Source organism: Centroberyx gerrardi, chromosome 15 (genome assembly GCF_048128805.1).
Source record: "Centroberyx gerrardi isolate f3 chromosome 15, fCenGer3.hap1.cur.20231027, whole genome shotgun sequence".
Lineage (NCBI taxonomy): Eukaryota > Metazoa > Chordata > Actinopteri > Beryciformes > Berycidae > Centroberyx > Centroberyx gerrardi.
This window is the reverse complement of record NC_136011.1, coordinates 21,683,722-21,694,160: the sequence shown is the minus strand read 5'-3', so window position 1 is coordinate 21,694,160 and position 10,439 is coordinate 21,683,722. Positions and strand designations below refer to the sequence as shown.

General features: G+C 45.6%; 1 protein-coding gene across 1 annotated transcript; it reads left to right on the top strand.

Annotated features, from left to right (window-relative positions):
• Positions 1-579: 579 nt before the first annotated feature.
• Positions 580-3,666, top strand: LOC139911094 (arylsulfatase I). The gene is made up of 3 exons (XM_071898586.2): positions 580-881; positions 1,816-2,148; positions 2,580-3,666. Exons 1-3 carry the CDS (start codon positions 580-582, stop codon positions 3,664-3,666), a joined length of 1,722 nt encoding a protein of 573 aa, XP_071754687.2.
• The last annotated feature ends 6,773 nt before the right edge of the window (positions 3,667-10,439 follow it).

The window sequence follows — 10,439 nt, the reverse complement described above, 5'->3', positions numbered from 1 at the left end:
CAAGTGGTTTTCAAATGCTGAGGTGTTCATACCATGATTTACAGGAGGATGGGAGGAGGGTATCAGTCGAGAAGTGTGTGTGTGTGTGTGTGTGTGTGTGTGTGTGTGTGTGTGTGTGTGTATTTAACTTGCCCAGTTCTTCCCAGCCATCATATGAGGCGCCTGAAAGGGCAGAGGAATGTGGCATGGTGCTGCAAAAAGGAAGCTTCTCTCTCTCCCTCTCTCTCTCTCTGTCTCTCTCTCGCTCTCTCTCTCTCTCTCTCTCACATAGACACACATGCCACCACCACCTTCTTGCCCATCTCAGAGACAGCGGCGTTTCTCCACCCACCACAGCCGCTGGCACCGGATCAGCACCATCTTACACAACCTAGAATGAGCTGAGAAAAAGAAAACTACTCATACTTAGAACTTCATGGACAGATAAGACTTTTGGACGAGCTTCTCGGACACACGGATCTGCCCAGGTGATACTTCTTCACCCTCTGTCGGGTGCAGCCCTCCTGCTGCAGATTCACTGGCTGGGCAGAATAAGCAAGAGAAGAGAGAAAACACTTAGCAGACATAGCAGAGCTGGAGATGAGTGGAGGCGTCCGCTCTGCCTTTTTCCTGCTGATCTTGAGCCTGCCGGGTGGCCTTGGCTGCCTGGGTGAAGCCGAGTCCCCGGATGACAGCGCCGGCTCTGGGGAGGTGGCAGGCCCCGGGCCCCCACACCTCATCTTTATCATGGTGGATGACCAGGGCTACGGGGACATTGGCTATCATGGCTCCGACATCCACACGCCTGTGTTGGACCAGCTGGCAGGAGAGGGGGTCAAACTGGAAAATTATTATGTCCAGCCCATCTGCTCGCCCTCTCGCAGTCAACTCATGACAGGGCGGTGAGTGATGTCCTTATAATTACACCGTTATTTTGATGCAAAATCAATTACAGCATCTGATCTCATCTACTGTAATTATGTGTAGAATTGATAGTCTTTTGTCTTTCGCCATAGTCTTTAATGGTGTATCCAGAGTTAGGCAACTTACAGTATGTTTACCAAACGCCTGTGGTGCCAAGATTGAAAACTCGCTTATTTAGTTTATCTAATCGTTGCAGCACAATGTACCTGTACTTTGAGTTATGGTTGGATATAAAAGAAACAAAGAGATTATTTTCCATCTAAGTCCACTGCTTAAAATCTTGCACTGAGACTTAAAATTCTCATCAAGCCATTGGCTCTGAAAACAGAATTGTTATGGCACTTCCTATCTTCAGTGTTTACAGCTGGAGAGGCCTGCCACTGATAAACAGCTATTTCATATCCAAGGAATATCAAAACCATTAAACAACAATTTTTCCAATCTTTAATCTTTACAGGAAAAATCCACCCTAAAGCACTTTAACTTTATTAAACAAACAGCTATTGGCAATGCACCTTTCATTTCTGGCGAAATTTGGTTGACTGATGGTGCATTTTTCTTATCCACGTGGATAACTTGCCCAATGTAGATGACGTGATGTCACATTAGGATATTTTCAACACAGCTACAATGGAGTTTTATAGCAGAAACATTTTCAGGTATCTAAAACATTTTGCAACATTAATCAGCGTTGGTTCAAATCACTAACTGAAGTAGTAGATGAGGCAGGTTAAGAGAAAGTGTGAATATCAAAAAAGTAACTTCTAACACCACAGATTAATGATATCTAACAGCGTAAGAGTACCGGGGTCATTTTTCTTTAACCATCTGTAGACCTTCCCTTTATTAAATAATCTCAACAAGACCCTCCACCTCCTTCTCTTCTCCTGTCCCACTCTCCCTGTCTGCCAGCTACCAAATTCACACTGGCCTCCAGCATTCGATCATCAGGCCCCGCCAGCCCCTCTGCCTGCCCCCAGACACTCCCACCCTCCCAGAGCGGCTGGCGGAGGCTGGGTACGCCACACACATGGTGGGCAAGTGGCACCTGGGCTTCTGCAGGCCGGGCTGCCTGCCCACTGGGCGGGGCTTTCAGAGTTTCCTGGGCACGCTGACTGGCAGTGGAGACCACTTCTCCTATCAGAGCTGTGATGGGGCTGAAGCCTGTGGATTTGACCTGCATGACGGAGAAAGACCGGCCTGGGAGATGGCCGGAAACTACTCCACTCTGCTCTACATAGAAAGGTGAGCGTCAAGGTATAAAGGTTTGGTGTAGTTGTAACACTCTTACTCTCACGCTTATTGAGCATATAGACCTTTGTTGCGCTAAATAGCCCAAACTAAATAGCCCAAACTAAATTAAACTAAACTAAACTAAACTAAACGTACAGACCCGATAGATTGCTGTTGTCATATGAAAACCTCATAACTCGTTTTGTTGATTTTCATATTTTTACTTCAATTGAACGATTACGTGATCCTCTATGGATTGAGATAGTTCTACCATCCTTTGGCTTATAAAACTATTATACACCCCATTGGATGAACTCAAAAATGCATGGTGGTTAAGCTAAAAACAAAACTGCTTTCCTTAGCTATGGAAACATTTTGGAGATACATGGTTTTCAGCCGATAGCGACGATATTTAAAAACCGATGTCCCCTCTCTCCACCCAGAGTGAAGCAGATCCTGAGGAGTCATGACCCCCATACGCCGCTCTTCCTCTACCTGTCCCTCCAGGCCGTCCACACGCCCCTGCAGGTACCTGAGCACTTTCTGCAACGCTACGATTCCCTGGACAACCGTGTGAGGCGGCACTACGCAGCCATGCTGAGCTGCCTGGACCACGGGGTTGAGGAAGTGGTCCAAGAGCTGCGGACCAGCGGGCTCTATCAGAACTCAGTGCTGATCTACTCATCTGATAACGGGGGGCAGCCGCTCTCTGGAGGGAGCAACTGGCCGCTGAGAGGTGGCAAGGGGACGTACTGGGAAGGGGGGGTCCGGGCGGTGGGTTTTGTCCACAGTCCCCTCCTGAAGAGGAAGGGTGTGGTCAGCAGGGCACTGATCCACATATCTGACTGGTATCCCACACTGCTGGGGCTGGCAGGAGTCTCGCAGTCCCACCTTGGACTAGACGGCCACGATGTGTGGGGCGCCATCAGCGAGGGTCTACCTTGCCCCCGCACCGAAATCCTCTTCAACATCGACCCAGTCTCCAGGCGGCCCGGGGAGCCCGATGTCAGGGCGCTGGTGCTCAACGGCTTCGGGATCTGGGACACGGCGGTGAGGGCCGCCATACGGGCCGGGGACTGGAAGCTCTTGACGGGCAACGTGGGCGACGGGGACTGGATCCCTCCGCAGACGCTCCCCGGTGGTCCGGAGCGGTGGCAGGGACTGGAGAAGCGGCGCAACCGACGGGGCAAGTCAGTCTGGCTGTTCAATGTCACCTCTGACCCCTACGAGAGGTCGGACCTGGCAGAGGAGCGGCCGGAGGTGGTGAAATATCTGCTGACCAGGCTGGCAGAGTACAACCAGACAGCCGTGGAGGCCAGGAACCCACCAGATGATCCCATGGCCGACCCCCAGCTCCACGGGGGTGTGTGGAGCCCCTGGCTGGGCATGGAGGGGGACGAGGGGGACAGCGAGGAAGAGGATGGGAGGAAGGAAAGGATGACAAAGATGAGGCACTGCAAGGTGTGCAAACTGAAAGCCCTCTTCAAGAAGGTGGGTTCACGTCTGCAGAGGAACGCCCTGTTCTTCTAAAAGTGCCGTCAAGCAAGATTAATGGAGCCACCCAGGGGGAAACAGAGAGGGAAAGAGAGAGGCAGATGAATAAACACAAACACAGACTGGCAGACAAGCAGACAGGTCAGACAGACAAGTAAGACCCACAAACAAATAGGTAGGCAGACAAACAGGCAACCTGATGGACAGGGCAGACAGAGCTGTGTGGCTGGCTGAGCTGGCTGACTCACTCGCTGTCCCGCGGCCAAGCTGCAGCAGGATGACTTTGGACCATCGTCGGACTGCGTAGGGAGCTGTGCATGTGCGTGTGTGTGTGTGTGTGTGGTTGTGTGTGCGTGTATGCCTGTGTTCATGTGTATGTTTCGATTAATACAGAGAGAGAGAGAGAATGTGTGCATGGGTGAGAGAGGCCTGGAGAGATGGGAAGAGGCAGAAAGGCACAAAGGGTGACATCTCCATGTCTCATCGCCTATTCAACAGAGAAGACCCTTTCAGAATGACACTAAGACACCCACAGGGGTTGTTTTAGTCAAATGTCACCTTGTTATTTTGTTCTTAGGGGTTATACAGACACACTTCTGCTCATAACACACTCCCCCGCCTTCGAAAGACCTCTGACCACCACACAACATCCACTCCCTGCAGCAATGACTAACCGACAAAAGCGCTATTGCTGATCATTCATTTCTGGACTTTTAACGATCCATCTCAGGTGGTATAAAATGATGGGGAAACTTGTTGAAACGATGAAAATAAAATCATGAAAGTCAAATCGTCTCGTCAATCACTGCAAAAAGCCGCGAATTAAAAGCTGTTGGAAAGCCAGAGTTTACACGGGAACTCATACTGTCTGATTAAGTGTGATATATCTGCCTGCTGGCGAAGCTGCGGCTGTGCTGTGATGCTGATCTAGCTGGATGCGAATGGATCAGAGGTGGCACCACGGGCTGCTGTGCCTCATACTGCACGTACCACAGTAAACAACTGCGATTGTATTAGGTACTGTGTGCACGTCTCATCCCTTGACTCCAACTGTTATGTGTGTGTAGGAATCTGTGTGTGTGTGTGTGTGTGTTTGCGTGGATGTGTGTTTGGGCGTGAGTGTCAGCGGCAATCCCCCACACAGCGGAGAAAGGACTGTAGATTTCATTCCAATGACACTGATAATGAATATTCAACTGTCCTGCCTCCCCCTCTCTCTCTCTCCCCCCCCCCCCCCCCCCCCCCCCCGGTCAACTCTCCCTCCTCCTAATTCTCTCTCGCTCTCTCTCTCCCTCCCTCCTTCCCTCTATTTCTCCCTCGGCTCCTTGCGTTTCTCTCCTGCTCTTTGCCCGTTCCCTCGGCAAACCGCCACCTCCTCCTCCTTCCCCTGTCTGTCTTTCTCTTTTTGTTCTTCGTCCTCCTCACTCGTTCATGCTCATTTGGAAGATCGGGTCAGAAGTGTTAGCCGGGAAAACAACACTTTGCAGCGAGCTCTGTGGCACACAGTTACATAAAATGATGCAGAGGAGGAGGGAAGAGAGGACTCCCCAGGGAGGCTGCATGGAGCTGTCGTGTTTGCTTTTAGATTCAAATAATCTAATCATTTTGTGAAGATGGACACACTACATACATATCACACCAAGTATAATAAGAGTAAGAATAAGAAAATAACAATATGTGAGATTAATCACCTGCAAAGATCACTATAAGTGAGCCCATAATGACTCTTGCACAAACACAACTTAGTGAAACTTAAAATTTTTAATTTATACACATCAGGAAAATCAATTTGACACTTCATCAAGGAATTGGATTGGTCAAATGGGTGTTGCAACCGTGTTTCATGAACCCAAATTGTCCTTCAGGAATGGTTGTTAAACTAACTAGTTGAACATTTTTCTAGCTTTACCCTCTTTCTTATTTTATGTATGTATCTATGTCAAGGAAGACAATGTACGTACATTTGTAACAATTACATAAAAACCATAATACCTTCAGAATGTAGTTTGAGTTTTGGTATTTCAGTGACGCCAGTAGTATTTGGTGCAAGAACCCTACTCCTTATTAAGTACTTAATATTCATATATTGTTAGGTATTTCCTTTATTTTGTGTATGTGTATGCAAAACACACACACACAACAAAACCTCACAACACCAAAAGTAGAATCCAGAGATGAGATTTGACCGGAATGCTTTGCTCAGAGAGCTTTAGAGGCCCGAACATCTGAGGACTGGTGAAGAAAACTGTTCGATGCCTACACATCTAATTCCCAGGATACTGTAACGGCCTGCAGAAGTAAGGCACAGTCAGATGCTATAAATCGTGGAGGAGGTGACACACAAACACATGCACACACACACACACACACACACACACACACATACACACAGAGTGCTATGCAGTGTGTGGGAGGGAGTGAGCTGTCATGGCCATTGTTAGATATTCAGTGGAGGGTAAGCTAACGTTAGACCCTTGGGTGAAGTCGTGTAGTTAAACACAATGGGATGTACTCTGCTGTATTCTTTTCGTATTATGTTCTCTGTATGTCCCAAAATATTAAATACAAATTTGCCATGTCCCATTCACCTAGTGAATGCAACCCGGTTACAACCATCATTCACTGAGACTAAGTGATATCAATGACTGGATGGGGACACATTCACTGGAGTCCCTTGTACTGTAAGTGGCTGCCCATTAAGCCTTGAAACAGCCCTAATGTACTATTAAATGCATACTTGGGACAATCTGCTGATTCAGTAATTGACAAAGATGTGCAGCAGGTTCACAGTAATGTACTCTGCATGACATACAGTTCCCAAGGAGAGTATTATGGTTAAAACTTCAAAAATGATTTGCTGTACGACATCCAAGTCCAAATGTTCCGGTGCAATTCAGTCCAGCAGCAAAGAGGAGGCCTTGACTTCTGGGTGTCTTGCAGTGGGGTTGGCAGTGTCAACACACACTGCTGATCACCTCCCCAACCTCTTAGTCACTCCATGGGATGGAGAAGAGGTGAGCATGTGTGTAAGTGTACAGACTCTCTCTCACACACACACATACACACACACACACACCTCAAATCCTAAAGCATTCGTGATGTCACCAGTCAAGAGGAGAGGCCCTCCATAGATGTGTAGAAGAGCCAAGTTGAAATCATTCTTGTTGAATGAGTCACGCAGCGGCTCCACCACACTGGTGTTGCTGCATCATCGCTGCTAGGTGGTTTTGCTTTTAGAGCATATTTAACTGAGCTCATGTCTTTGAGCAAGATAAGCTGAGAAGCACGGTTCTTGGACCAGAAGAGACGAGTTCAAACATTTAGATCTGTTTGTGCCATGGAATAGTTACATCTTTTAACAAACAATTACAATTTGCTTAAAGACAGCAAAGATTTCATTGTCATCACAATGAAAAATCAGACTCCAGGCATGCTTTATGCAAATTACATTTATAGTGATTTAACATAACCGTTCAGCAATGCTAATCTTTTGATAGCCTATGGAAGCTGTAGGTTCTCCATGCAGCCACTGCTGGAGGGTGTGTGCCCCACATGCTAAATAATGCAGTGTCATGAGATGAGGCAAGAGCAAGCCAAACAGGAAGAGAGGACAGCACACTATTACTAATGAGTGGCTATTATCTCAGCAAACTGAAACATTGCCCTGTTGAGCCTTTGTGCGGTTAGGGTTGTGTTTAGTTAGAGAAGATCCTAGCCAAGAGGTTAATGCGGGATGTTAGTGTGTTAGCTTTACTTGACTCACGTTAAGGTAAACCAGTGCAAAGCCTCCAGTGTTTACATGCAATCATGCCTTCCTTCATTACAAACAACACAAATTTACCCACAGGGAAACTCACTATCCATCCGTTACACTACCAGTCAACAGTCTGGACACACCACATTTTTCGTAAAGACACCAAAACTATGAAATAACACAAATCTTATATTTGTATCTTATCTTATATCTTATCTTATATTTTAGATTCTTTAAAGTAGCCACCCTTTGCCTTGATGGAAAGGCAAAGGCTTTGGAAAGAAATTCATACATAGGCATCAACTTCACTATTTATATTTGTCTAAGAAACAAATTTCAAGCATTTAAGCATAAGCCTTTAGATCAAAATGGCTTTAAGAATGAAAAACACAGTACATTCAATCAGGTGTGTCCAAACTTTTGACTGGTAGTGTACATGTAAAAAGCAAAGAGGCCAATATAACATCTTTGCTGGTTTCCCAACTCTCCTCCCTCCATCCTCTCTCCCTCTTTCCTCCTACTGTCCCCTCCCTCCCCCAACACCTCCCACATTTCACTCCCTATCTTCCCTCTTTCCCTCTCCCTCCCTAACTCCCTCCCTCCCCTCCCGAGATCTTCTGCCCGACTGTTACCACCCACCCTTCAACCTGCCGCTGCACAGCCTGTCCGAGACTCGTCTGACAGGCACATCACAGAGAAACACAGCAATTAATATGAAGGTACCTCTGCACCCTCGCTAATTAGGCTTTCATATCAGAGCGGCTCCCTGTAATTATGGCAGAAGCTGGTCGCACTGCTCCTGTGCTCACTGCAAACACTCCTTAATCACCAACAGTGCTCTCTAAACACTGTTCCAGATACGCACTCACAGTACAGAGGCAAAGCAGAGAGAAATAGAGGAGCGAGAAAGAGAGAGGACGCACTTATTTGCATTTACACATCTTGAACATGAGAAATACAGTGTTTTCTTTTGCGTCGCACAGTGTTACAGTGCTGTGCGTTCAGATAACATTCTCAAACTCATTTTCTCTCTTAAAGCACATTATTACAGGTCTTGGAAAGTGTATCCATTTATCGTTTTGGATTTCCACAATATTTATAACCCTCAATCTACAACTCAATTAATAACACGTTATCAAATGCCATAACATTTATTGATGGTTGGTTCCTCGTGGGCCTAATAGTTCTTCTATTCAAAGAACCACTTGAACCTCTAAATGTTTTCTGTCTGCTATTTTACGAGCAATTAATGACTCCATATAGCACGTAGTTATTCAATGCTATCGTTCAATGGTCCTGGGGTTAACAAGTGGTTCTGTGTAGATTCCCAAATAGATCTACATGGAATGACAAATTTGATCTGTACAAAACTACAAATGGCTCTAACAGTACTGTTTTTTTTTCATAGTTCTGTTTTCTAATGTATAAAAAGAAGTGGTACTGTATGATGGTGAAGAGATTTACTGTACATATCCTCCCTTAGAACCAACGTAGCCAATAACAGTAAGTTCATTCTCTTCTCAAATTTGCATAGTTGTACTTAAATGTTTTTGTAGTGATTAAATGTTTGCCAACACATAGGAATCGGTGTATGATCTTTGAGATATATCTAGACGAATCTATGCATCATCTTTTAAAAAAAAAAAAAAAAAAAAAAAAAGGTTCAACAAAACATCTAAATACATTTCCTATGATTATGAGCAATCTAGCCACTTGGTAATGTAAGCTTGGCACATTTCCTTATTGGAGTGCATGCAACTGTAGACTATAATCACAAACCTGCACACACAAACGCGCGCACACACACACACATACACACACTTAAACATACTGCGAGGAGGAAATATTAATACCCTTCATGAGATATTCATGAAAGCTCAGATAAACCTTTACCGTGCAGCAGGCCATTACATAACACATTTAATTCCCTGTCTTTTATACAATGATGCTCCAGCTTACAGTTCAAATGCCTAAAACTGCATATGAGCCGGATCGGCACCTAATGTGGATGATAAACCAGAGGCGATCAGGCCCTCGCCATCAGGGGTCCTAGACTTTGGAGCGACCTGCCTGAGGGACTGTTAGTCAGGCTGACTTCTTTTTATAGATTTGCTTTTATGTAATAATCTTGTATTAACTGTTTTTCACCAGTCTTTTATGATTCTTGCCTTGCGTTCATATTGATTTGGACTGTTTTTTAATCCTTTGTAAAGCGCTGTGCTACTTTGTTTTGAAATTGCAGATTTTAGATGATGATGATGACAATGATGATGTTAATGATGATTGTGGAGGAGGAGGTAGTGATGATGATGATGATGATGATGATGATGATAGTAATGATGATGCTGGTGATTGTGAAGTACCTTGATCAGCACTATAGGGAGACAGATAGGAAAAACTGAATTGTCAGTGCAAGCTGTGTTTTACAGCAGTGTTCGGCACAGTGAAAGAAACAGCCTTTGCAATAGCACTGTCACAGGGGAAGGGAGCCTTAAGGGCAACCCAGGCACAGTGGGACGTCAGACTGACTGGATATTAAAGGTAAACAGCAAAAATGAAGGCTGGTGCTCGATATCATTGTCTAGTATGGTCATGTTTCTTTATATAGCCCTTTATCACAAGCATGTCTCAAAGGGCTTAACATACCATCATATATATGTCATATACATGCTACATCACTATATACCATACCACATCATATATAGATTATATACATACTACATTATATACCATACTATACACAAACACACTCACACCTATGGGCAATTTTGAGTTTTCAATTCACCTGAGCTGCATGTGTTTGGACTGTGGGAGGAAACCCACGCGAACACAGGGAGAAAATGCAAACTCCACACGGAAAGTGCCGGGGTGGAGATTCAAAGCCACAACCTAAACACTGCAACAGCAACAGAGCAACAGCACTAAACACTGAGCCACCGTGTCGCCACATTTGATGGGTCACTTTGACATTTGGAAGTTTGCTGCAAGCTTGCCCTATGGTCTGAATGAGGGATGCTAATGATGCTACCAAGCCATTTTAGGGAAACTGAAGGTG

Bases quoted from the DNA above. Each gene is read 5' to 3' on its own strand.
- LOC139911094 (XM_071898586.2), top strand. From the start codon at position 580: ATGAGTGGAGGCGTCCGCTCTGCCTTTTTCCTGCTGATCTTGAGCCTG. The intron at 882-1,815 runs GTGAGTGATGTC...CCTGTCTGCCAG, and splicing joins AGTCAACTCATGACAGGGCG to CTACCAAATTCACACTGGCC. The intron at 2,149-2,579 runs GTGAGCGTCAAG...CTCTCCACCCAG, and splicing joins ACTCTGCTCTACATAGAAAG to AGTGAAGCAGATCCTGAGGA.